This window comes from Arvicola amphibius, chromosome 1 (genome assembly GCF_903992535.2).
Source record: "Arvicola amphibius chromosome 1, mArvAmp1.2, whole genome shotgun sequence".
NCBI lineage: Eukaryota > Metazoa > Chordata > Mammalia > Rodentia > Cricetidae > Arvicola > Arvicola amphibius.
The window spans coordinates 128,742,174-128,769,348 of record NC_052047.1 but is presented as its reverse complement, the minus strand read 5'-3'; the positions used below and the strand labels follow the sequence as shown (position 1 = coordinate 128,769,348).

At 47.5% G+C, this 27,175-nt stretch overlaps 1 protein-coding gene and 1 pseudogene across 2 annotated transcripts; one reads left to right on the top strand and one right to left on the bottom strand.

Moving 5' to 3' along the window:
• Nucleotides 1–15,017: 15,017 nt before the first annotated feature.
• On the bottom strand, nucleotides 15,018–15,912 carry LOC119824231 (annotated as a pseudogene).
• Nucleotides 15,913–17,513: 1,601 nt separating this feature from the next.
• On the top strand, nucleotides 17,514–20,124 carry Nupr1 (nuclear protein 1, transcriptional regulator). Of its 2 annotated transcripts, none has more exons than XM_038344485.1 (3): nucleotides 17,514–17,781; nucleotides 18,108–18,251; nucleotides 19,884–20,124. In XM_038344485.1, exons 1-2 carry the CDS (start codon nucleotides 17,667–17,669, stop codon nucleotides 18,236–18,238), a joined length of 246 nt encoding a protein of 81 aa, XP_038200413.1. In that variant the 5' UTR covers nucleotides 17,514–17,666; the 3' UTR covers nucleotides 18,239–18,251; nucleotides 19,884–20,124. The 2 variants fall into 2 exon arrangements, with proteins under 2 accessions (XP_038200413.1, XP_038200406.1); XM_038344478.1 differs by lacking the exon at nucleotides 19,884–20,124 and adding an exon at nucleotides 19,372–19,673 and having other exon boundaries at nucleotides 17,517–17,781.
• Nucleotides 20,125–27,175: the final 7,051 nt, after the last annotated feature.

Here is a 27,175-nt window from a genome sequence, read left to right as displayed (position 1 = left end):
GACACATACATAGTGCACACACACACACACACACACACACACACACACACACGTATGAAAATCTTTTAAACTTAATTTCTTTTCTTTTCTTTTTCTTTTTTTTTTTTTGTTTTTTTGAGACAGTATTTCTCTCTAGCTTTGGAACCTGTCTGGGAACTAGCTCTTGTAGACCAGGTTGACCTCAGACTCACAGAGATCCACCTGCTTCTGCCTCCCGAGTGCTGGGATTAAAGGCATGTGCCATCACTGCCCGGTTTAACTTAATTTCATTATTGATTCTTTAGTAATTGTGCATCATGCACTCTAATTCCTCTTACCTCCCAGTCCCCCATATCCTCCCCTCACCCCTGCAGTGCTTTCCCAAAAGAAAATTTAAAAAAAAGATCAAAACAAAGCAAGCAAACAAACAAAAATAACAAAATAAAACCAGTCTTCCCTCCTCTATCTTTCATTTCCTGCCTCTCCAACACTTCTTCATTGGTCCTGGCAACACTGGGAGTAATGTATCACACAGTGTACCCTTCTGTCCAATCAGCTTTACTAGCAAATGTTTATTGCAATGAGTCACTGGTCTGGTTCAAGGCCTCTGGTTTCTGGTATACCATCATCACTGGATCCTCACCAAAACTCCTCTGGGACTTTCTGCTGTCACCCCAAGTCACGAAAGCCCTGTGAGTATCATTCCACAGGACCAGTCCCTTCATGAGCTCCAGTAGGTCCCAGATGGGGTAGATGTTAGAGAGGGCCAACCCAAGACCCAACTATGGTGTGGGTGGTAACTGATAAGTTCAGGCCACTGGGGCTACCTCTCTCAGGCGACGGGGCAGAGGCCCCTTCCCTATGCTCATGCCGTCAGGGTCAGTTCTCCCTAGCCTGTGGTAAAGGATGTGACCATCCTTTACCTTTGCTTGTGGGGGCAAGCTCTCTTGTGAGGGTCAAGGGCAGGACCAGCTCTCTTGCTGCAGCATCTAGAGAGGGGCAGGGCCAGCTTTCCCAGGGCCAGTGGAGGATGGGGCTGGCTCAGCATGGCCCTTGGATTTCATCATGCATGGTTCCAATGGTCCTTGAGATAACACAGGTCACAGACATCAACACAGACCCAGCTTCAGCTGGACCGTGGACCCAGACATGGCCCTTGGTAGCAGTTCAGTCCACGATGGCATCCTGGCTCTGGGTGGAAGCACTGGCCTTTCAGATCAGGATCGCTCTGGCAGAGACATGTCTCCTGGACACCAAAAAGGCCACAGCCCCAACCCCAGGCTTCTGTGTAACCTTTGGTGGCAGCATGGGCCTTGGACTTCAACAGACCCCAGCCTTGGCAAGACCACAGACCCAGACATGCTCCTCAGCAGCAGCCCGGTCTGGATGTCACTATTGCCCCCCGTCATAGTGTAGGATACTCAGGTTGGCCAAAAAAATCTTTTTAAAAGGTTTGTGTGCGTGTGTGCATGCATGTGTGTGCACGTGTGTGTGCGTGTGTGTGTGTGCTGTGTGTGCAACCAAATGAGTGCAGATGCTAGAGGAGCTAAGATGTGTCATATCTCCTAGAGCTGGAGTTGCAGGCCGTTGTGAACTAACCAATAGCATTTCTGAGAACCAAACTTGAGTTCTCTGCAAGAGCAGTATGCGCTCTGAACTTGTGGGCCATCTCTTCAACCGTTTTTGAAGACAAGATCTCACTATGAGGCACTGGCTTCAAACGTGCCCGCCCCTAGCCTTCACCTCTAATGAAGATTGCAATTACACAGGACACACCTGGCTGTTAGGGTTTTGTTTTAAGTAATAAATGTTTAAAATTTTATTTATCTATCTGTCTGTCTGTCTGTTTTCCAAGAAAGGGTTTCTCTGTGTAGCTCTGGTTTTCCTGGAACTCACTCTGTAGACCAGGCTGGCCTTGAACTCAGATCCACCTTCTTCTGCTTCCCAAGTGCTGAGACTAAAGGCCTGTGCTACCTGTGCCAGGTAGGGTTTTTTTTTTTCATCCCCTAGGATGATTTTGATAATCAAGCTGTTTACATTTACAAAGCAAAATCAGATATAGACTATATGGCAATATTTGTGAATTAAATGGTTAATAACAATACCAAGTTATTTCCAAAGCTTGTTTTTTTTTTTTTTCTAGCAGGTTCTCACTATATTGTCCTGGTTGGTCTGGAACTTGCTATGAAAGCCAGGCTAACGTCAAAGTCAGAGATCCTCTTGCCTCTGCCTCCAGAGTATTTGGATTAAAGATGTGCACCATCATGCCCAGGTGTTTTTCTTTATGCATATGTGTGTGTTCATGGGGTGGGGCGTGGCTTATGAGTGTGTGCTTGAACCAGAACCAGAGTTCCTGTGTGTGCAGGTACCCTGGGAGGCCAGGAGAGTGCAAAGGATCCCCTGGAACTAGAGTTAGAGGTACTTGTTAGTGGCCTAATGTGAGTGCTGGGAATTGAACTTTTCCTTGGAAGATCAGCACTCAAAATTCTCTAGTCCTGTGGTCCTTTGTTGTTATTATTGTTGTTATTGTTGTTGTTGTTGTTCGAGACAGGGTTTCTCTGTGGCTTTGGAGCCTGCCCTGGAACTAGCTCTTGTAGACCAGGCTGGCCTCAAACTCCACCTGCTTCTGCCTCCCAAGTGCTGGGATTAAAAGCATGTGCCACCACCACCCGGCCTGTGGTCCTTTTTTTTTTTTTAATGACTATGCAGATATATACAAAATACAACAAGACATTAAGGTGCTGTTTGCCCTGGTGGAGAGCATATTCCATAGTGACACTGTTGAGAATTGGCAGAGGATGCAGATTGATGAAGATCAGACTTATTAAACTCTTGCCGGGTGTGTGGTGGCACGTGCCTGTAAAGCCAGTTACCTTGGAGGCTGAGCCAAGAGAATCACCTGAGTCTAGAGATTCAAGGCCAACCTGGGCAACCTAGAAATATCCTGTTTCAAAATCAAACAAAGTTAAGTCCTCTGTAAACAGCAACCTCTTATTGACTGTCACAGGGTGGCTGTTCCCACCAGCTAGCTACAGCGTTCCCTTCTAGAGCTAACAGACCTGATGAATACAAAAAATTTTTAGCTCAAGTAAGTCTATAGTATTAAAGAACTACTTCTCTAAAAAAATTGACATTCGAAATTAGGGGGTTTGAAAATCTTCATACCTACCCCTGCGTTAATACAAACCACACGCACTGATGGAAGTCCTGATCAGCACACCCTTGTCTGCAGGCAGAGAGAGGTGGTGTATGGTATTTGTATGGTAGTGGTCACTGGTTTATTTATTTGGTGAGGGTGTGTAAAGTGGGGGAACCCTCATGTCACAGCACACACATGTGGAGGACAGAAGACAACCTGGTCCTTGCCCTCCCCTTACCATGTGTCCTGAGGGCAGAACTCGGGTTGTTGGGCTTTGGCCAGCACTTACCTGCGGAGCCAACCTGCTGGCCTGGTTTTTATTTGTTTTTAACTTGTTGTTTTTTTAAAGTAGCCTTGGCTGGCCTCAAACTCACAGAGATTTGCCTGACTACCTCCTGAGTTAAAGGATTAACAGCGTGTGTCGCCACGCTCAGTCTGTTTTTTGGTTTTGTGTTATCTACCTATCTACCTGTCTGTCTATCTATTTATTTTGAGGCAAGGTCTTGCTAGGTTGCCCAGACTGACCTCGAATTCAGGATCTTCTTGCCTCAGCTTCCTGAGTGCGGAGCTTACAGGGGAGTGCCACTATGGTGAACTTGGCAGGCCAAGTTACTATATTAGAGCATTCCTGAACTGGGACCGGGTTATTGCCTCAGAATCCAGGACGAGAGTTTCCTATACCGGGACTCCGTTGATCAGCTACATTCACCTCCTTTACTCCCTGGGACACATGTCTGGGATGTCCTAGTCCAGCTGATTTCCAATTATCATTTTCTCGTGGCCTTCACCCAGCCTGTTTTTCTCTCATCACTTACTATGCTGTGTGATCATCCCCACCGGACACGGTTACATTCAGTCTAGGGTTCCTCCAGTACAAGGGACTGAGTGTTGCACATTTTTGGTTGTTGTTGTTTCTTATCCACTGCAGCAAGCAAGGGTCTTGCGTATAACCCATGCCTAAACATTCCTGCGATACAGAATGCCTGCCTCTCTTCTTTCTTTCTTTTTCTATCGTCTTGTCTTGCAGGTCTAGGCATTGACCTCCTGGTCTTCTTACAGGATAAGGACATACTCTAGCCCTGAACTCCCCGCAGCCCTGGTCCTTACTTTCTTCTTCTGTTAAATGGAATTTGATTTGTTTATCTGTCAAATGAGGCCTTGAGGGATGGAGAGATGGCTCAGTTGCTAAGAACTCTTATTCTTCCAGAGGATCCAGGTTTGATTCCAGCACCCACGTGGTGGCTCACAACTGCCCACAATCAGGGTGCACATGATACAGACTACATTCAAATACACAAAATACAATAAGTAAATATTTCTTAAAAAGCTTAAAAGGGGTTGTGATTGCTAGTATCTGGGGTTACATCCAGGAGTCGAAATTTTTATTCTACATTCTTTTTTTTTTTTTTTTTTTTTTTTGGTTTTTCGAGACAGGGTTTCTTTGCAGCTTTTTTAGAGCCTGTCCTGGAACTAGCTCTTGTAGACCAGGCTGGTCTCGAACTCACAGAGATCCGCCTGCCTCTGCCTCCCGAGTGCTGGGATTAAAGGCGTGCGCCACCACCGCCCGGCTCTACATTCTTCTATTATGTTGTTTTACTTGTCCATTATTTTTTTTAGTTACCAGGAAAAATGTATGACACCCACATTAGGCTAAAAACATGTATAACTCAAAGCCTTTATTACAACAAATTTCATGCAAATGGTCTTACCCGTTTTGTTTGTTTGAAACAGGTTTGTTTGTCACGTACCCCAGGCTGGCCCTGAGCTTGTAACGTAACTGTTGTGAGTGACTGTCCTCCCAGCCAAGCAACTGTTCCATCTTGGGGAGTTCAACTGCACGCAATTGTAAAAGAATTGTCCTAGAGGGGCTTCTTGACTGTTTATGCCTCCTCATGGAGGGCTGAGGAGGGTCATGAGACCCTCACCCGTGCATCCAGGTGACCCTGTCAGCTGTTGTATGCAACTGAAATGCACAAGGCCTGGGAAGATTCTAGAGTGGAAAGGCTGGGGGAGCATCAAGGAGGGAGAACTCTGCTGGGCGTTGTAGGGGGAGGAGCACCTAACCACAAAACTCAGTGATTCCCTGAGGTAAACTTTGGCAGATTCATGCCTCTTCTTTTGTTTTGTTTTGTTTATTTTTGGTTTTTCTGAGACAGGGTTTCTCTGTAGCTTTGGAGCCTGTCCTGGAACTGACTCTTGTAGACCAGGCTGGCCTCGAACTCACAGAACCCTGCCTGCCTCTGCCTCCCAAGTGCTGGGATTAAAGGCATGTGCCACCACCACTCGGCCAGATTCGTGCCTTAATTAGCTGTTGGGAACTTAGGAGGAGTAGACTTTCTGTTTCTGTCTCTTAGGAAGGATTTTAGCAAAAGTAGCTGGGGTACGCTTGAACTTCTAATCTGGGGTTACAGGTGTGTATCACCATACCCATCTTATGAACTGTGGGGTGTGGGGGGAAGCATAGAACCCAGAGTTTTAGGAATGCTGTTCAAGCCCTCTGCCAAGTAAACTGCATCTCCAGCCCTGCCCCCACCTCTTTACTAACTTCTTTACTTGCTATAGGAGAAACTCAGAAGGTAGTGCCAGAGTGTGAGGGAAGTGTGCGCGTTCCAGGATCTTACCAGTATTCCCTAAGTGAAAGCCAGCATTCATTTACGCTAAAACAAGATCACAGAACCAAGAGAAATTCCCAGAGCAGCCCTAGGTTTGAGGGTCCTATGGACCAGGCACAAGCTGTAATTACTGGGCTGTACTAGGTGTTCCTGGCAACCTCCTGGAAAGTTACAAAGGCGTAATGAAGGCTAAGGAGCAATTCCCCCTAACAGAACAAAACCCAGAATTCCTCGTGGCTGACTATATACATTCCTGGAGGCCACAGGAGGTGGAAACTTATCTCTCGATTTTCCAAAGAGTCACTTTTGAGAGTGGAGTTCTAGATTTTTCCGTAAGTCTTTTTTCCAGGTTCCTATTCCTTCACTCAGCTTTCCCCAGTGTTAAAGAAGTCCTTTGTGAGGTCAGGCTGAATGATGGCTCTGATGCTTCAGGGCAGAGCATCCAGAAACTGGATACACAATATTGGCTGAACGCATCAAAGTTTGTGTATTTATTTGGGTTGTCATTTGCTGAACTGGGTGTTCAAGATGAGGAGGATGGGCAAGATGCCTGCCCTAGAGAGTAACTACTATCTTCAAGGCACTGTGATAATAAGGGTCTTCCTATTTTTTCTTAAAATGGAGTCTTAGCTGGGTGCAATGACACCTATAATCCTAGCACTGAGGAGGCAGCAGGATCATTAAGTTCTGGGTTAACCTGTGATACACGGTAAGACCCAGCACTATGGAGTCAGAACTGGATCTCTGTGAGCACAAGGCCAACCTGCTCTTCGTAGTGAGTTCCAGGGCTGTGCAGAGAAAACCTGTTTTACCCACCCCACCCCCATAAAAGCAAAGTCAGTGGTGAACTGTTGAAGGAGCGGTGGGGCTGTGTCCCGCCATCCGGCTAGCTTTGCCCAAAATAATTACACGGAAACTGTATTCTTTTAAACACTGCCTGGCCCATTAGATTCAGCCTCTTATTGGCTAATTCTCACATCTTCCTTTAACCCATATTTAGTAATCTGTGTAGCACCACGAGGTGTGGCTTACCAGGAGAGATCTTAACCTGCATCCATTTCGGAGAGGAGAAGCATGGCGACCGCTCACTATGGCGGCTGCCTGAAGCGTCTCCCCACTCCTGCTACCCAGCATTCTGTTCTGTCTACTCCGCCTACCTAATTTTCTGTTCTCTTAAAGGGCCAAGGCAGTTTCTTTATTAATTAACCAATGAAAGTAACATAGACAGATAACTCTCCTCCATCAGTGAACCCCTTTAATGCCAATACTCAGTGTTAGATCTGGATTGATGAGACTCGGAGGTGCAGGAGGCTCGAGGGATTATGGGGCAGAAAAGGGAACTCGTGGGGTTGGAAAGCTCACTCTGTGGCTTGGTTTCCTGCAATCTCAAGGTTGTAAAGGTTCTTAGGAGCCACAACTTTCTGGTCAAGTGGCTGTACTTGTTTGTCAGTGTGCTCAGAGCAGAGTTTCCCAGTTCACCTGAGGCTCTTTGTTTTGGGTCATTAATCCTTCACTCAGGAGGCAGAGGATCCCTGTGACTAAGACCAGTGTGAAACTAAAACAGGAGCCACATTGTTTTATAGATAGATAGGTAGATAGATAGATAGATAGATAGATAGATAGAAGATTGATAGATAGATAGATATTTATAACATATATATGTTACTAAATCTCCACATCTCACAAGAAAAGGTTGTGTGTGTGTGTGTTGTTTTGTTTTGTTTTGTTTTGTTTTGTTTTTCCGAGACAGGCTTTCTTTGTGTAGTCCTGGCTGTCCTGGAACTAGTTTTGTAGGCCAAGCTGGCCTCAAACTCACAGAGACTCATCTGTCTCTACCTCCCAAGTGCAGGTTTCTGTTTCTTTAGTCTAATGTGTCCCACAAACCTCATTTTTGGGACATAAGCTGAACTCGTGACCCCATGATGTATGCCTACCCACCCCGTTTGCCCGGCTAACCTCTGAACCTGTGATATATGATCACCTTTTTTGCCTAACAAAAATGTGTCTTCCTAGACTCCTTGCTGACTGCCCTTCCTCAACAAGGATTCTTGCACTTATTTTTATTGCCCGCTTTCTAACAGCCAATTATCCCAACAGCTTCTCGACCCTACAGGCAGCCTTGAGCCCTGAATCTCCCACTCTTTATCCGGGTGCTAACGGCCAATTATCTCTACATCTGTTTCCTATCAACCCTAACTGTTCCACATAAAAGGGACCCCAGAAGTCAGTGAGGGGCTGCTCTCTGAAACCCCATCAGTGCAAGGCAGCCATATGACCAGTCCCATGTGACCCTCTGAGTAAAGCTTGCTCTAATCAGACAGTCCTGGAAATGGTTTTTTCTCAGGTCTGGCACCAGCTTGGTCTACACAGTGAATTCCAGGCCAGCCAGGGATGCAAAGTGAGACCCTGTCTCAAAACAAAAGAGAGAGAAAAAATAATTCGGAAAGGAGGAGATGAGATCCTGCTATGTCTTCTCGGCTGGCCTCAAACAGCTGGGATTACAGGCATGACCACAGCACCAGGCTGAGAATTCTGCTCCCTTTGAAGTGTGTGTGTGTGTGTGTGTGTGTGTGTGTGTGTGTGTGTGTGAGACAGACACAGAGAAACAGAGAGAGGCACACAAGTACTCCCCAGAACTTGTATTAGCTCATAGGATGGTCTGTGGGAGTTGGTTCTCTCCTCCCACCATGTGGGTCTTGGGAATTGAATTCAGGTTCTCATGCCTGACAGCAAATACTTTTACCTGGTGAGCCATATCATGAACCCCAAGAATTGTCCTTTTAATGCTCACAAAGACCCCAGTATAGTCTACAAATGCGGAAACAAAGACAGAGAGGGGTTAAATAGCTTATCTGACGGCACACAACTCAATAAGGGGTGGAGCGAAATTTTGGTTTTGGTTTCTCGAGACAGGGTTATTCTGTGTAGTTCTGACTGGCCTGGAACTCTCTTTGTAGACCAGGCTGACCTAGAACTCACAGAGATCCACCTGCCTCTTCTTCCTGAGTGCTGGGATTAAAGACCTGTGCTACCACTGCCCAGCCTAAATGTTAGATCCAGGCAGCTGAGGCCAGAGCCTTCTGCTTTAACCACTGATTAAATAAGCAATAGTTTGATTCTAATAGAGACAAATGATGAAAAAATAAACAAGTGGAAAGATACTTTATTTTTTTTCTCTGTATAGCCATGGTTCTCCTGAAACTGGCTCTGTAGACCAGGCTGGCCTTGAGCTCAAAGATCTGCCTGCCTCTGCCTCCTGAGTGCTGGGATTAAAGTTTGCACCACCATGCCTGGCAAGATACTTTTGTTAATATGGAGTTTCCTCTGTGTGCTGTGATTACCATTAATGAATAAAGAAACTGCTTTGGACCTATAGCAAGGCAGAATTTAGGTAAGCAGGGAAAGCTAGGCTGAATGCTGGGAAAAAGAAGGGCGGAGTCAGAGAGACGCCACAGCCAGAGTCAGACATGCCGAAATTTTGCTCATAAGCCACTGTCATGCGCAGATACACAGATTAATGGAGATGGGTTAAATTAATATGTAAGAGTCAGCCAATAAGAGGCTAGAGCTAATGGGCCAAGCAGTTTCTTTATTCATTAATGGTAATCACAGCACCCAGAGGGGACTCCCACATTAAGTGGATGCTGGGAAGACAGTAAAATAGAGCAAGATGACAGCATGAATGGTAGCCATCGGTGTGTGCAGTGCTCAGGGTGACAGCATGAATGGTAGCCATTGGTGTGTGCAGTGCTCAAGGTGACAGCATGAATGGTAGCCATTGGTGTGTGTGTGTGTGTGTGTGTGTGTGTGTGTGTGTGTAGTGCTCAGGGTGACAGCATGAATGGTAGCCGTTGGTATGTGTAGTGCTTTTGTCCTTTGGGCTTACTTTGGTCTGTTACTTATTATTTATTTTTGACAGGGCCTTGCTGTGTGACCTTGGCTGGTCTTGAACTTGAGACCCTCCTGCTTCAGCCTCCTGTGAGCTCTGGTTACAGGTGCGTCATCGTGACTGGCATATGTGTGGTACTCAGGACAGGGATGCACACTGCTACGCTGAAGAGCCATCTTCCCACAGCACAGAGCTTTCAAAAGGCACGTGAGGTTCTCCACGCACTCGATACAAGACCTGGTCCAGAGAAGACACAAATGCCTGGGAAGGAAGAGAGCACAGAGGGAGCAACTGGCAGTAGCTGCACATGCACTGCACATACACAGTGCAGATGGTGCCACTGTTGGCCCCGCTGGGGTCTGTGCTGGAGCAGGGTCCTTTATCAGTCACGGCACTGTGGCTGTGAAACAGGTACTCCTAGAGCCTCCAGCTTCCTTCTTTGGGGAATAAGGAAATAACAGGATGTCACATGTTGGCCCTGGGCTAAGCCCTGTCACACACATGCAGGTGTTCTCATCGTCCTGGATTTACACAGGCACAAACTGAAACTGAGAAGTTGAAGCTGTCACGGTGTGTGGTGACAAGGCAGGGCGAACTTCGTGTGTCTTTGGAAAATTCTGCACTGCAGGAGGATGGCTCTTCGGGTGACAGTACACATCCTTCACCAACTGCCTAGGAGCCAAAAACACTGACACGTCACCAACAGGCTGGTGGCAGAAGTGAAGGAGTGTAACATCTGCCTCTCAACAGGGCTAGGAATGCCCCTCTCAGGACTTCCTAGCACTCCAGAGGGCATGGTAGGATGGTATGAGGAGGGGAAGAGACACAGAAGAAAAGTAAGGGCTAAGGGTATACCTCAGTGGTAGAACTCCGTGCAAGGATCCGGGTTCAATAAAAGGAAAGGAAAAGAAAGGCAGGACACGCCGGGCGGCGGTGGCGCACGCCTTTAATCCCAGCACTCGGGAGGCAGAGGCAGGCGGATCTCTGTGAGTTCGAGACCAGCCTGGTCTACAAGAGCTAGTTCCAGGACAGGCTCCAAAGCTACAGAGAAACCCTGTCTCGAAAAACCAAAAAAAAAAAAAAAAAAAAAAAAAAAAGAAAGGCAGGACAGATGTGTTTGTGTGTCCCACATCCTGCCCTCACTGCTGTCTTGCTGGACATTCAGGATACTAGTAATCTTATTTACAATATCGTTCCCTACAACCTGACTCCATCCCATGTCACAGTAGAGGAATTATTTTGCTGTCACGGTGATAAAGCCCCGCAGGGCCAAAGAACACGATTTTCTGCACCTTGGTCTTGATGCATTAGCTCCAGTTGTTTCTTTGCTTATTGTATGCTTTGTTTTAGTGTTGATTTTGGGGAGATGGTATCACTGTGTAGCACAGGCTAGCCTTGGTAGAAAAGAATAATCCCAGTGCCACACCAAGAAATACAGAAACAAAGCAAGCATAAACTAGCCAGGTAATTTGCTAGCCCCGAACCAGGCTAGCAAGCACAGCCGCGCACATTCACTTACATTTTATTCTAGCACAAGGGGTGACTTAGTTTCATCCCATTGGTAGGAACTTGCCCTTGTGGTCGGACACCACTGGCTAATTTACGAGTGGAATGAAAGCACTGAGCTCTGTGTCATCTGGGATCCAGAGGGGCCTTTGCAGAAAGAGTTACATCAGCTAGGGAAGATTAAAAGATTTTTACAAATGTTTTGCAATGTGTGTGTGTGGGGGGGAATCTATGGAATATTGGCCCTTGGTAGGCTAGCCACCTTACATAGAAAAAAAATCAAGTTCCTCGGAGCCTTGACTTTGAAATCCTGCTGCTCCAGCCTCCAAATGCTCGGGTTTCCAGCCTGCACCGTCACACCCAGCAGCTTTGATCAATGCTTTCTTGTGGTTCTTTTGTTGGTTTCCACACTGGGAATTGGACCCAGAGCCTTAAACATGCTAGACAAATTCTCTGCTCTTGTGTTCCATTCCTCATCTTCTTTTGACTTTTCATTTTGAGAAAGTCTCACCAAGTTTCCCAGGCTAGACTTGAACTCACTCTGTAGCCTAGACAGGCCTTGAATTTGCCATCCTCCCACCCTAGTCTCCCGAGTAGCAAATTTCTCATCAGCCTATCAGGGCCAGGCTCCCTTACATCATTCTCTTCCTCTCATCATGAGGTCTGTAACTAGACCCGTGCTTCTCTGGCTCAAGCAACCTTCTGTTCTTACTTTTGCTTTGCTTTGTTTTGTTTTTCTAGACAGGGTTTCTCTGTGTGTAACCCTGGCTGTCCTGGAGCTCGCTCTGTAGACCAGGCTGGACTCAAACTCACAGAGATCCACCTGACTCCCGAGAACTGGGATTAAAGGCGTGGGCCACCACCACCCACCTGTTCTTACTTTTATATCCTAGGTATACGTTTTTGTTTTACTCTGTCTATCCTCTCTCTCTCCATCCACCCATCCATACATCCATCCATCCACCCATCCATCCATCCATCTACCTATCTATCTATCCATCCATCCATGTGATTATGTATATATTTATGTGTGACTGTGGTGTAAGCTCGAGCCTCTGTGTGCGCGCGCTTGTGTGTGTGTGTGTGTGTGTGTGTGTGTGAGTGTGTGTGGGGAGGGGGAGAGGTGACAGAGGACGCCTTATTGCCTTGAAACAAGGTCTGTCACTGAGCTTGAAGCTAGGCCGGCAGGCAGTGAACCCCAGCAGTCTTACGGTCTCCATGATGACTCTCCACAGTGCTGTGGTCACAGGTAAACACACCACCAAGCCTAACTTTTACCAGCAAGCTGGGCTCCTGACTCAGGTCTTCTCGCTTGTGCAAGTGCTCTCATTCCCATGCCATCTCTCTGGTCCACGCACACACGGCATTGTGCTCTCACTCCCACGGCATCTCATACACACACACAGACACACACACACACGGCATAGGAATCTGGAAAACAGAAACTGGGTTTTGTTGTCTGAGTGAGGGAGAAGCAAGCAGAAACTAGTCCTGTAGCAGGCTCGTGGGAAGGATTCAGGTAATACTGAGATGGAAGCTCAACTGGGAGGCTCACAGCCTGTGGAATCCGGCAGAGCAATGGTGTCTGTCTGGGTTAAGAGGGTTTGGTTTCATTGGAATCCAGTTTTGTTTTGTTTTGAGACGTGGAATGTTTTGTCTGGCTAACTCCTGCCCAGAGACGGGAACCAGAAAAAATTGATGTGGGCACCCTTTCTGGGCTAACATATGACTCACAGGGTTCAGCTCCTTCCATCAAGGAAATTCCCCTCCCCTTAGGGCTGGGGAACCATGCGGAAGAGGAGTTGGAAAGATTGTACGAGCCAGAGGGGGAGGAAGACACCAAGGAAACAGTGTCTTCAGGACACAAAAGGGCTGATCCACATATGAACTCAGAGACTGGCAGCATGCCTAGGGCCTGCCCAGGTTCAAACCAGATGGGATCCCAGCTCTGAGAGGGGAAAGTGGGCACCGGTTCCCACCCCTAACCAAACTGACATGTGCTCGCAAAGGAAAATTAGCTTTCTCCAATATGGTCTCTCTGGTTCTGTTAACCACAATTAAGGATGGACCCCATGTTCGGCAGTAGACGACCAACACAAGGGTATTTCTATAGACATTTTTTCTCATATAGTTTTGTTTGGAGTTTTTTTTTTTTTTTTTGCCTCACTGGCCTTTTGCTTGCACATTACAGTTTCTGATTTTGTGTTTTTATGAATTTTTGATGTGTATTGTGTTGGTCTCACCCCACCCCCTCCACACACATATCAAAGCAGATGCCATCCCCTGGTCTTTTCAGTCCTGCCAGCACCTGGCTGGCATAGCCTGTGCCCTACCCTAACTTCTCCAGCCCCGGTCTGGCTTTCCTTCCCCCGGTTTCTCTGATTCCTGTATAACCCAGCCATTCTGGCTACTCTGGTCCCTTTGCCTCTTTGATCTCGGGTTCCCAGGTACTCTCTTTGCCTCTTGGCCACTTGGTCTGAGGCTCCTCTCTTAGCCCTCCTCTCCTGTCTCTCTTCACTTCCTCCCTCCCTCTCCCCCTTCCTCCCACAAGGTCCCATTCAATCTGCTGACCACATTCACTCTGGACCCTTCCAGATGCCTCTGGCTGTCTCCCTCGTATCTACAATAAACCTCTACCATTACCTAGGGGCAGTCATGACCTCCTTTTAAAGTTTGCATCGTGTTTCTCATATTATTGCTATTATTACTATTATTACTCAGTTACCTGGTTGTTCCCGAGAGAGAAAGAGAGAGAGAGAGAGAGAGAGAGAGAGAGAGAGAGAGAGAGAGAGAGAGAGAAGAGTTGCATGGATGGGGAGGATCTGGGAGCAGTTGGGGAAGGGAAACCTTGATGAGAATACATTGTATGAAAACTTTTAAAATTTTTTTATAAGTATTGGTGTTTTCCTGCATGTTATGTCTGAGTGAGGGTGTCGGAGCCACTGGAACTGGAGTCACAGACAGTTGTGAGCTGCCACGTAGATGCTTGGAATTGAACCTGGGGTCCTCTGGAAGAGCAGTCTATGTTCTTAACTGCTGGGTCATCTTTCCAGTCTGAAACTTACATTTTTCAATAATAAAAAAAGTAGAAAACTCCATTTCACATGTTTCTTTTCTTCTTTTGGTTTTTGAGACAGGCTTTCTCTGTGTATCCCTGGTTATCCTGGAACTCACTCTGTAGACCAGCCTGGCCTTGAACTAAGAGATCCTGCCCGCCTCTGCCTCCTAAGTGCTGGGATTAAAAGTGTGTGCCACCATTGCCTGGCTTCACATATTTCTTTTCTTGTTTTTCTTGTGGTTTTTCAAGACAAGGTTTCTCTGTAGTTTTTGGAGCCTGTCCTGGAACTTGCTCTTGTAGACCAGGCTGGCCTCAAACTCACAGAGATTCGTCTGCCTCTGCCTCCCAAGTGCTGGGATTAAAGGTGTGTGCCGCCACTGTCGGCCATATTTCTTATTTGAACTTAAAATTAATACAAATTCTTATCAGTTCATTCTTAAGATCTGGTGTAATGGTGTGTGTACACTAGTAGTCACTGCTGCCCAGAAAGCTGATGCAAGAGGATTTCTTTTTTTTTTTTTTCAGGGCCAGGTGTTTATTTCCCTTACATGTAAGATGGTTCACAAACATGATACTAGGGCTTTGGCACTGTGGGAGAGGGGAACATGCCCGGCTTCTTAGGGCGAGAGGATCTCGACTTCAGTGTACACCGAGAAGGGAAGGAAAGGTGATTTCACTTTCCTGCCTCGCCTGAAGGGACAGAATCAGCTCCACTCGTTCCGCCCCCCTCCCCGAGCCTTGGTGAAACAGGCGATGTATTTCATTCTATTAGATGGTAAAGGGATTGGCCTGGTCCCAACCATTACAGGGAGGTGTAAAAGGTTCAGGAAGGTACAGCATGGATTAGGACACAAGATGGGGCAGATGACATCAGAAGCATGTGACTGGTGGGAGCTGTTCCTAAGCTTCTGGGCAACGTTGTTCTGGCCTGGCAGAGGGCAGGGGACATGGACGGTGCTTATTGTTTGGCATTGATGATGTCCACAAATTCAGGCTTGAGGGAAGCCCCGCCCACGAGGAAGCCTTCCTCATCGGGCTGGCTTGCCAGCTCTTTGCAGGTTGCTCCAGTCACTGAACCTCCATAAATGATTCGGGTGCTCTGAGCCACCGCATCAGAGACATTGGATTTCAGCCAACCCCGAAGCTTCTCATGCACTTCCTGGGCCTGTTGAGGTGTTGCAGTCTTGCCAGTACCGATGGCCCATACAGGTTCATAGGCCAGGACCACTTTGCTCCAGTCCTTCACATTATCTGCGATGACCTTGTTTTGCTGGAACACCACCTTCTCGGTGATGCCAGCTTCCCTTTCATCCAACTTCTCCCCAATGCAGGCGATCACTCCGAGCCCCTCGGATAGGGCATGGGCTACTTTCTGCCCAATCAGCTCATCAGACTCCCCGAAGACGTGCCTTCTCTCCGAGGGCCCCAGCACTACCCATGCGGCTCCTAAGTCTTTGATCATGCCAGGGCTGATCTCCCCAGTGAAGGCCCCTTGGTCACTTTGTAGCAGTTCTGCGCAGCCACTGCAATCTTGGGATCTAGCTTCTGCCTGGCAAAGTCGATGTAGGCGGTGGGGGGTGCACAAATCACCTCGGTGTCCGCTGGCACCTTAGCAGCGTTTAGGGTGCAAATGAGTTCTCCCAGGCACTTCTTCCTTCCATTCATCTTCCAGTTGCCCCCAACGAAGAACTTCCTGGAAGGCGCCATTGCGCTGGTACAGTCTGGCTGAAGGTCAGTACAAGCCACGCAAGAGGATTTCAACCCGGGATGTTCACTTCCACCTGAGATCTAGTCTTTACAAAGACAAAGAACGTCCTAAGCTTGGCACGTTGTCACCTGCCTGTCTGTAATCCTAACACAGAGAAGGCCAGTGTGGACTGAAAAATATTTAATATTTAACTCATTCTTACATTCGTACTAGCTGGGTATGGTGATGCACACCTTTGACCCCAACACTCAGGAGGCGGAGACCAGTAAGTTCAACACCAGGCTGATCTACAGAACAAGTTCTAAACCCGCCACAGCTAAGTAAGACTGGGAGGCACAAATGCCTGTTTATTTCGTTATGCCTTCCACACCAGGATATTATTTTATTTAAAACTGAAAAGTCACATTTATATATATTGTGTGTACGGGCGTGTGAAGGTCAGATGGCAGTTTGTGGGGGTTTGTTCTCTCCTGACACTGAGGACCTCTGAACTCAGGCCGTCCCGTTTGTCGTCAGTGCCTCGCCCACTGAGTTGCCTTGCCAGCCCACAATATGTTATTTTATCTGAATTCCTCTTCTTCCACTCTTCTTTTGGTCACATTGAGGGCACTGTCCTGGAAACCATGGGAAACTGACTGACGCTTACGCTGTTCACAGCTGTCGCAAGGACCTATCCAGGCAGTGTGCTGCTGGCGCCTCTCGCCAACCAAGCTTGACAGGGTTACCCTCTGCTAACGGGGGAACTGAAGCAATCAGGGAGGGCAAGGGACATGTCCAAGGCCACACAGCAGACACTGGATATCAGTTGACTTGTTGAGTTTGTAATCTCAGTATTTGGGATGCTGAGGCAGGAGAATTGCAAGTTCAAGGGTCAGACTGGGCTATATAGCAGGACTCTGTCAGAAAGAAGGCCAAGGCAGGTGGATCGGGGTCAGAGTGTTGAACCCGGGGTATTTGTTGTCACCACCAGCTAACTAGCCCCCATCTCCTCGGATGAGGGGGACATCCCTAGGGACTCTATTGAAGTACAGTACAGGGACTTTCCATACAAATAGAAGCCTTGGGTGTGACAGGATAGGAACTGCTGACCTGGCGTGAAGCCTGGCAGTGGTCCCTCCTCTCTCCTTTTTACTTTTTTTTTTTTGGTTTTTCGAGACAGGGTTTCTCTGCAGCTTTAGAGCCTGTCCTGGAGCTAGCTCTTGTAGACCAGGCTGGTCTTGAACTCACAGAGATCCGCCTGCCTCTGCCTCCCGAGTGCTGGGATTAAAGGCGTGCGCCACCACCGCCCGGCCTCTCTCCTTTTTAAATATGTAGGTTGCCACCAAGTCATGAATCTGAACCAAACTAGAGTGGTGGTCGGGGAGAGGGGGCCATGTGTGGCCGTGACCCAGGCCCTAGCAGGTTGAAATGATAAGAAGTGACCCATCTGAGCCTTCTGCTCTCCCTGCTAACATCCCAAAGACTGTTTGTGCCCAGATCCTATCTGCGCCCTCCTTCCCCCCAAAGGCAGGAGTCTTCCCTGTGGAAAAACACAGCTGGGCCTGGGTGAGCCCTGTGAGGGAGGAGGAGGGGCAAGGAGTGTCTCTGCCCAGGATTGGTGTCTATGGGCCCAGTTCTGGGAAAGGGCCAGATTGCATCAGACAGGACTTGGAGGGCGGGAGCCAGTCTGTGGTCTGAGGAGGAGGCAACTTCATAAGTAAGGGCGAGGGAACTGAGAGAGGGCAGACAGCTGGAAAACACGACACAGGCAAGACTTTGGAGAAAGCAGACCAGGCATGATGGCCACCTTGCCACCGACAACCAGCCCTTCCCGGCCACCCCTAGACCCAGAGGACGAAGATGACATCCTGGATGAGTGTGACCATTACAGCCTGACCCACTCTTACGTCGGTAAGGCCGCTCGGCAGCTCTCTGACTTCTCGTCCTCCTCCTCCTCGGATTTGGAGATTCTTTAACTAATCTATTCCCTACCCCAAAGTAATCCCATTCTAGCCTCATCTACTGAGTTCTGTCTTTCTCAGCCCTGAGAACTCACATCCGGGCATCTTCCATTATGGGTGTGAGGAAACCGTTAGCAGGCGTAGATGCCCCAAACTTACATGGTGACCAGTGCCCTCTGGCTGGTCTGCCCTTCCTACCCCTATGCTCTGGTCCTTTGTTCTCTGACCCTCACACTTCTCCTCTGCCCATTCCCCCTCAACCTCCTGCTCCACCAGCCGGGGGAGCTCGGAAAGGTCGTACCAAGAGAGAAGCTGCTGCCCACACCAACCGCCCGAGCCCTGGTGGACACGAGAGGAAGCTGCTGACCAAGTTCCAGAATTCTGAAAGGAAAAAGACCTGGCGCTGAGGCAGAGCTGGAGGTGAGGAGTCAAGAGCCAGAGAGCCAGCAGAGGTGGCTTTGCTTAAGGCGACAGGCCGAAGTGTGTAACTGAGTGGGAAGTGGGGAATCAAGAGTAGTCCCTGGGTTGGTGAGATGGCTCAACTTGCTGCCCAGCCTGGCCCCCTGTGCTTGACATCTGGGACCCACGTGATGAAAGTTATCCTCTTAATGGGGACCCTGCAGGTGTCATACAGGGAAGTGAAGCTGAGACGAGATGAGAATGAGAACCCGGTACAGACTGACTCCATCAGCCTAATGCCAGGTGGTTCCCTGTCAGCATATTTAAAACACAGTACAGTTTGGGAAAAGGTTTCCAGGCAATAACCAGTCCAGGTCCAGGTACACAATAGAGCTCAAGGTGTGGCTACATAGAGGCTCTCTTACAAAGTACACGTGCCTACGAGGGTGGGCTCTGTAGCTAAAAGGCCTAGGATCTGGTGTGGTCTTGGACTGATAGCACAGAGATCAGAGGCCATGAAGTACATGTGACTTCTCCCCTAAGGATGGGATGGACCAGGAAGGGAAGAGTTCAAGATAATCATTCTAGGGAATGTGGGTGAGGTCTGCCTCTACAGCAAAAGGAGGGTGCGGTCTGCCTCCACGGACAGCAAAAGGATCACCAGGTCATTAACAAGATCCACTCTCAGCTTTCCGGATGGAATGCAGAAATTTGATTTTATCTTCTCCATTGAGAGACACCCCTGCATGATTAACATTCTCTTAGTGCTTCTCTGTGAGTACGAGGACCACACCCTCAGCATCCTGACCTCCACATGCTCACAGTGCCCCCAAGCGCGTGAGAATACACGTGTGCGCACACATATGCATGCACATTCACATACCAATCAATAAAAAAGAATAATAGTGTGTCATCTCCAGTGAGAATAAAATGAGACCCGTGTTTGAGTTCCCTGGTGATCAGTGTTCAGGACAGTTTCCCGTAGAGCCTTTCTAAATGGAAGGAAATTTGGCTTACAGAAAGGGAAAGCAAAGCTCGACAGAGTCAAGTACTTCTCTGGGGTTACAGAAAAAAAAAAAAAGAATTGTAAAGCCAGAATTGTAAAGCCGCCCCTTCCACCACCTGCTTTCCCTCCTCACAGATGAGGCCAGACCATGGACGTTACACCCAGCAATGGATACAGGACAACCACACCCAGCAATGGATACAGGACCTTGGAGAAATTAGGAGATACAGACAGGACTGAGGCCTGCTTGACTCTTTCCCACCTAAGTCAGGTTCCGGAGAGAGGCCGCCAAAAGAGCCCTTCCAGACCCAACAAAAGGGCAAGATAGGAGCAAAAAGCAGGGGAAGTTTAGGGGAGCTAGCACCCACAAAAAGAAATGTGAGAGAAACCAGATGCCCCCAGAGGCAACAACAATAAACAGTGTTGCAGGGACAGCTTTCCTGTGTGTTTCCTGATGTCTTTGATGTGTCTGTGCCCGTGGTGCGTCTCCCTCGGGAGTATGTATTAGAATGGCAGATTTCATGCTATGTAGGACTGGAGACTGCAAGCAGGTTCCTGGTGCTGTCGCCCTTTTGTAAAATATGCAGATGTTTTGGGGTGCCTATTTCTGTGGTCTTTTCTAGGGAAATTGCTTTATTTCTTTGCAGTGCTACCCCAGAGACGAACTGTAGTCAGCCCCTTCACATTCCTGAACAGGATGAGATCATATTTATATAAAACTGCTTTTTGAAGAGAATGTTACTATTAATACCATTTGCAAAATGAAAAAATAAACAACCGGAGTTTAAAACACGGGGAGGATTGGCTGGGCGCTGGTGGCACACCTTTAATCTCAACATGTGGGAGGCAGAAGCAGATGAATCTCTCCATCCGAGGCCAGCCTCGTCTACAGAGAGAGTCCCAGGACAACCAGGGCTTCACAAAGAGAGCTTGTCTCCAAAACAAAACACAAATGAAAATAAACAAACAAAAACCATGGGAGGATTTGTTTTCAGCGACTGAAGGCTCAGAACCAAGCAAGGAATTCCAACTGGGGAGAAGGTTCTTGGTGGGTCTCAGGACCAGAGTTCCAGGAGAGTGTGGGGCAAAGGAGAAGATGGTGGGGACCAAGGGGGTAGGTGACCGAGGTCTGAGTTTGGGCAGCTGCGGTGACGCTCGGACAAACAAGGCAGAAAGTTCTTCTCTCACACACGGTAGCTCCAAGAGTAAATATTCCTAAATTGCAGAAGGCAGCTCTGTTGATCGGGGTCCGCTACTTTTAGCTTGCTATTCTGCCGTACTCCACACATTTCTACTCTGAAGTCCCAAATAATAGCTGCTCCAGCCCTGCCCCGCTCTAGCCCTGAGCTCACATCTGCACCTCAGCCTGTGGAAAGGCAGGCAAGAAAGAGATTAGAAAAAGCCACACAGCACTTCTTTTTTTTTCTCCTTTTTGAGACAGAAGATCTGTTTCTCAGGCTGATCTTAAACTCCTGAACTCGAGTGGTCCTCCAGCCTCAACTCCCTGAGTGCTGGGATGCCAGGTATACGCCATGACTCCCACTCTCCCTACTCATTTTTAAGGGCACCATTTGAAAGTGGAACATCCAGTGCTTGCTCATAATTTAGTCACACGCAGCTCCTAACTTGAAAAGAAGCCAGGAAGACCATACTCAGCTACTCAGCCATGCGCTAACCCGAGCTTGGGTGAAGGCGGGGTTTGTTAGAGGAAGAAGAGGGAGAATACTGGAAGGGATGAGTAAAAAGCCTCGCTTACACCCAGTTCCAGCTGAAGTGGGAGGGAAGAGCCCTAGCTCCAGCCCTGGCCTGGCTGTTGACTCCTCCACAGAAACCCTGCTTGTGGAGCTTGGAAGCCACTGCAGTTAGGTATGGCCAGGGGCTAGGGTACCTGCTGACTCAGTGACGTGACAGGAGGCTGGGATCCAGCTGGAATTCTCAGGAACCATATTCAGCCACCTTCAGAGTCCAACAACACAGTCTTTCCTGGAATCTGTAGCTGGGAACATGAAAAAACTAAAAACAAAACCGTCTGGCCTGGCTGGGCATGGTGGCATACATCTTTATTCCCAGCACTCAGAAGACAGAGGCGGGCAGAGCTTTGTGAGTTCCAGGCCAACCAGGGCTCCATCGTGACAACCTGGCTTGCATTTGTTTGTTTGTTTGTTTGTTTGTTTGTTTGTTTGTTTGTTTAATACTCTCAACTGTGCTGGAATTATGTAGCCCAGTCAGGCCTTGAATTCATAGAGATCTACCTGTCCCTGGCTCTGTTCATTGCTGGGATGGAAAGCATGTGCCACCATGCTCAGCCCAGAGCACTCACCGATTTGTCACTTGCTAGCTGCCTGTCACTTCACCGGGATGAGCCTGAAGCACCAATGGCGCTACCGCAGCTCCAGAAGAGCACAGTTGGTGGCAGCCCCCCTGGGCAGCATGCTGGCAGCAGCATGCATCTATCTGAATACCGGCTTCAGAAACTATAGCAACAGCTCCCGTGTTTCAGGCTGCTGCCCTGGAACAGGTCTTGCTCATTTGTTTGTTTGTGCGGTTTATTTTCTTCTGGACATCAAAGGCAGGGCTGCATGCTGAGAAGGCAGTCTGCGCTGGGACAGGACTTCACAGGAGTCCACCACGTAATCCTTAGAGTAGAACATTTGCTCCCATTTTTCCAATGGAAATCCAAGGCTCAGAGAATTGCGACTTTACTTTGTAAGTGCATACTACATTATATTGTACTTCACAATGCACTTAAGAGTCAAGCAACTTCAACTAGTGGGGCATGAGACTATGAGCTCAGGTCTATCCGATTTCTAACCCTTGACCTTTTTCCTTAATATGGTATGCTTAAGAAACACAGAGTCAAGGGGTTGGAGAGGTGGCTGCTTTTCCAGAGGTCCTGAGTTCAATTCCCATCAACCACATGGTGACTCACAACCATCTGTAATGAGATCCGGTGCCCTCATCTGTCATTCAGGCAGAACACTGTATACATAATAAATAAATAAATACAAGAAAAAGAAACATGGAGTCCTGACGACAAGACACAATTGTAGATCTAAGGATAGATCTCCTCACCCATCAAAACATGAGCACAAGCCTGGTCTACAAGATCTAGTTCCAGGACAGGTTCTAAAAAAAAAAAAAAAAAACCATGAGCACAATGTCCCTTCTGTCAAGGAGAAAATGAAGGCCAGAAATGCTTGTTCCCAGCCAGTCCTAGCTTCCATGCCTATTAGGACCTGCTTCTCAGGAGACACACACATCCCCCTTACTCGTTGCCCTGGCTGGGAGCACAGTCTCTGCCTGGGAGGCCTTTCCAGGCTGTCCTGGGAACTGTTACTGCAGTTCCTGAAACCTCAGATATCCTAGATCAGGGAGGGCCCTGAACAGAGTGTCCCTCTTCCCCACCCCTCCTTTTTACGCCTTCTTCTGGTTGCATATAATGTCTTTTTCCCCCAATTTTGGGGATTCCTCATTAGAACTAGAGAAATCACTGACCTCTTTCCCTTCAGGGCCTTCCAGAAACTTCTCTGAGGTTTCTATAACTGAAAGGCTTTCCAGCCCCTTGCAGAGAATTGAGAAACTCACTAATTTTTCCCTTCTAGTTTTTCTATAACCAACCCTTTCTCAAAAGTCAGCTCACAATACATTATATACATACATACATACATACATACATACATATATCTATTTAAATTTCAGGATGACTCAAAGTTAATTTTCAACTAGTACTTCTTGAAGATAATGCTAGTCAGAGTCATAGCTGTAGCCACCACTATGTTGGGTACCTCAGGGCTTCCCCAGCGTCATCTCTCACACCGTTCCTTCCAGTTCCGCCCCACTGGACACTCGTGCTGTATTGTATTTACTTAGCATTGAAAAAAAATCACCCCTTTACCTTTTTTACTCAAATGCATTTAAAAAGGAAACTGTAAGCATCCCAAATAGGAGCCATAGTGAAGCATCATAAGCACAAATTAACTCTGGCCAAGAATGGTGGCTTAAAATTGTGATCCCAGCCCTTGGGAGACTGAGGCAAGAGGATTGAAGTCTCAAAACACAAAACAAACAAATAAAACTTAACTGTAAAATTATCTTCTTTAAGAAGTTCATCTTAACTGGGCATAGTGGCTCCTGACTTTAATCCCAGAACTCAGGATGAAGAAGCAAGCAGATCTCTTTGAGTTGGGTTTCAGCTAGCCAGGGCTCCACAGTGTGAGACTCTTGTCTTTGAAGAGAGAGAGCAAGCTTATGTTTTCCTGAAATGACCGAAAGTCACTTTGGGGAGTACATGGTGTGGAGTGCTGAGAACACAAGACAAACATGCCTGGTGTCATCATGGATGGGTGGCCTCCAACTCACAGTAGAAGCTCTCACTGCATCGTCTCTGGTATTAAAGATGTGCCTGGCCACTTGTGGGGCACGGTGGCGTACGCCTTTAATCCCAGCACTCAGGAAGCAGAGGTAGGTGGATCTCTAAGTTCAAGGTCATCTTGGTCTGCATAATGAGTTCCACTACAGTCAGAGCTACATGGTGAGATCCTGTCTTAAAAAAAAAAAAAAGGCATGCCTGCCCTCAACCAATTTTCCATCCACTTTACAGTAGTGTAAAAGTCACACACGTTCAAAATAAAGACATCTTTGTTTTGTTTCAAGATAGTTTCTTGTAGCCCAGGCTATGAGCTTGCTATTTAGTTGAGAATGACATTATTGTTAGTACTGGGGGCGGGGAGGCCTGGGTGCCACATGTGTGTGAGGTCAGAGGACAACTTTGTGGAGTCACTTCTCTCATTTGACCTACATGATGGTTCTGGGGACCAGCTAGGGTTGCCGAGACTGTCCAGCGGATGCCTTTTGCTTACTGAGCCATCTTGCTGTGCTGAGCTTGGACTTCTGATCTTCTCACCTCCACCTTTTGAATGCTGGCATTACAAGTGAACACCACCGGCCTAGCACGGGGCACACACCTTTAATCCCAGCACCTGGAAAGCAGGGATAGGCAGAGCTCTGTAAGTTCAAGACTGGCCTGGTCTATATAGTAAGTTCTAGGACAGCCAGAACTATGTAGAGAGACCCTGTCTCCCCTCCACCCCAAAAGGCACATCAGTGCTCCCCATTTTATTAAATGAAGAGATCAAGCCCAGGGCTTCATCCATGCTATGCAAGCATGCTGCCAACTGAACCACATCCCTAACTCCGCATTTTAAACTTTAAAAAATTACTTTAATCCTTCTATCTATCTGTTTGTCTGTTTGTCTGTCCGTCCATCTGTCCATCTGTCTGTCTATCTATCTATCTATCTATCTATCTATCTATCATCTATTTATGTATCCATCTGTTCCTCCATCTGTCTACCTGTCTGTCTGTTTGTCTATCTGTCTATCTATCTATCTATCTATCTATCTATCTATCTATCTATCTACCTACCTACCTACTTACCTACCTACCTATCTATTTATTTATGAGGGAGTGGTACATAGTACAAGTGTAGAAGTCAGAGGACAACTTGCAGAAGTCAGTTCTTGCCTTCCACCATGTGGGTCCTGGGGATTGAACTTGGATTATCAGGCTTGGTGAGAAGCACCTTCACCTGCTGAGTCATTTTGCTGCCTCTCCCCATTTTTTAATTTATTTATTTATTGGTTTTTATGGACAGGGTTTCTCTGTAACAGACCTGGCTGTAATGGAACTCACAGAGATCCACCTGCCTCTGCCTCCCAAGTTTTGGGCTTAAAGACATGTGCCACCATGCTGAGCTTTCTCTCCATTTTTGACATCTCATTTATCTATCTATTGATCTATCTATCTATCTATCTATCTATCTATCATCTATCTGTCTATCTATTTGATGTTTGGAGAAGTTATGTGTATTACAATATGCATGCACAAGTCAGAGGGCAAACTGTGGGAGACAGAAGTCAACTCAGCTCAGCTCCTCAGGCTTGGCAGCAAGTGTTTTCACCTTTGGGACCATCTCACTGGACTTATTTTATTATATATTTTAAAGTATTTGTTTTTATTTTTACGTGTATGGATTTCTGCCTACATGCATGTTTGGGCACACATGTATGCAGTGCCAGAAGATCACCTGGAACTGCAGTTATAGATGGTTTTGAGCTGCCTTGTGGATGCTGAGAATTGAACCAGGGTCCTCTGGAAGAGCAGCAAATGTTCTTAACTACTGAGCCATCTCTCTAGTTCTTTAAAAAATATTAACCAATTAATTATTTACAGTTTTATAAAGGATGTCCTAGTTTTCTTCTGTTGTTGTTAGGAGCTCTATGACCACGAGCAACATAGGGAGGGTTTCTTTGTCTTCCTCTTGCGGGCCACAGCCCACCACTGAGGGAAGTCAGCCAGCTCAGGAACCCAAGCAGGAACCGGCAGGAATCATGGAGGGGTGGGGTTTACTTCTTTTCCCCTCTGGCTCATGCCCAGCCAGCTTACTTTCTTCTTTGTCTGAAATTCTTTTTAAAATTTGGATATGTAGGGCTGGAGAGATGGCTCAGCGGTTAAGAGCACTGACTGCTCTTCGAGAGGACCCAGGTTCAATTCCCAGCCCTCACATGGCAGCTCACAACTGTCTGAAAATACAGTTCTATGAAATCTGACACCTTCACACCAATGCACATAAAATAAAGTTAAATAAATTATTTTTAAAAAATTTTAAAAATTGGATATGTGAATATGGCAGTGTGCACATGGGTGCAGGTGATGAAGCTGGACCCCTGCAGCTGGAGTTAAAGGGGATCACGAGCAGCCTGGTGTAAGCCTGGGTTATCTGCAATAGTAGTGTGTGCTCTCCGTCACCGAGCTCAGTCCTTCAGTCCCGAAGTCAACTGAGATAGCCTGTACCCGGTTGCCTAGGGATACACTCACAGTCAGCTGGACCCTCCCACCCCCATCAATTAGCAATCAAGAAAGTGACCCTCAGACATGTCCCTAGGCCAGTCTGATCTCTGGGGTCACTCTTCCCAGGTGACAATAAAGTAGCCAGTGCACAAGGTTTTTTTACAGGGTAGCCCAGGCTTTCTGCGCTTCTGACCCATGGAGACAGGTCAGGGACTACCACAAGAGGGCACAAGGCAAGTGAGCTTGGGGCCCTGAGCAATGAAAGCCTGGCGTGTGATCTGTCTTCCTCTTTGTACTCTCCAACAGCTTTGTCACAAGACATTAAATTGGACCATCAGGGCAGCATTCTTTTTTTTTTTTTTTTTTTTTTTTTTTTTTCGAGACAGGGTTTCTCTGTGGCTTTGGAGCCTGTCCTGGAACTAGCTCTTGTAGACCAGGCTGGTCTCGAACTCACAGAGATCCGCCTGCCTCTGCCTCCCGAGTGCTGGGATTAAAGGCGTGCGCCACCACCGCCCGGCTAGGGCAGCATTCTTATGGAGTAGAGAAGCCTCTCATAATATGTCCAAGCTAAAATTAGAGTTAGAGATAGCTGTGCAGATGACAGAGACAAGAGGGGAATTGTTAGCGAGGAAAAACTTTGTCCCATAAAATGCCCTTGGTAAACCCCCAAAATCAACTCAGATTTTGAACAATCCGTAAGAACAAAAACCCACAAAGCTTCTGTGAGTGCATGTGTATGTTGTGTGTGTGTATGTGTGTACACACGCATGTGCACATGCGTGTCTATTGTAGTGGGACTTAAACCCAGGCCTTTGGCACATGCTACGGGTCACACCACTGAGCTCTACTCCCAGCCTTTGTGTCCTCTCAGTTGACCTAAAAGTCACTAATGTTGGCGGTCACACCACTAGGCAACACATCACTGACTCCTTTGACGTCTCTGACCTGTGGGCTATGACGACAGTGGCTTGGGTTTCTTATGGAAACTTGAAGGCTGTTTTTGCTGGTAACGCTGGGATCACTCGAGGCTACAGACAGACCCCACAAATGAGATAAGCAGTGTAGCAAATTCTCTTCTTACATTGTTCTT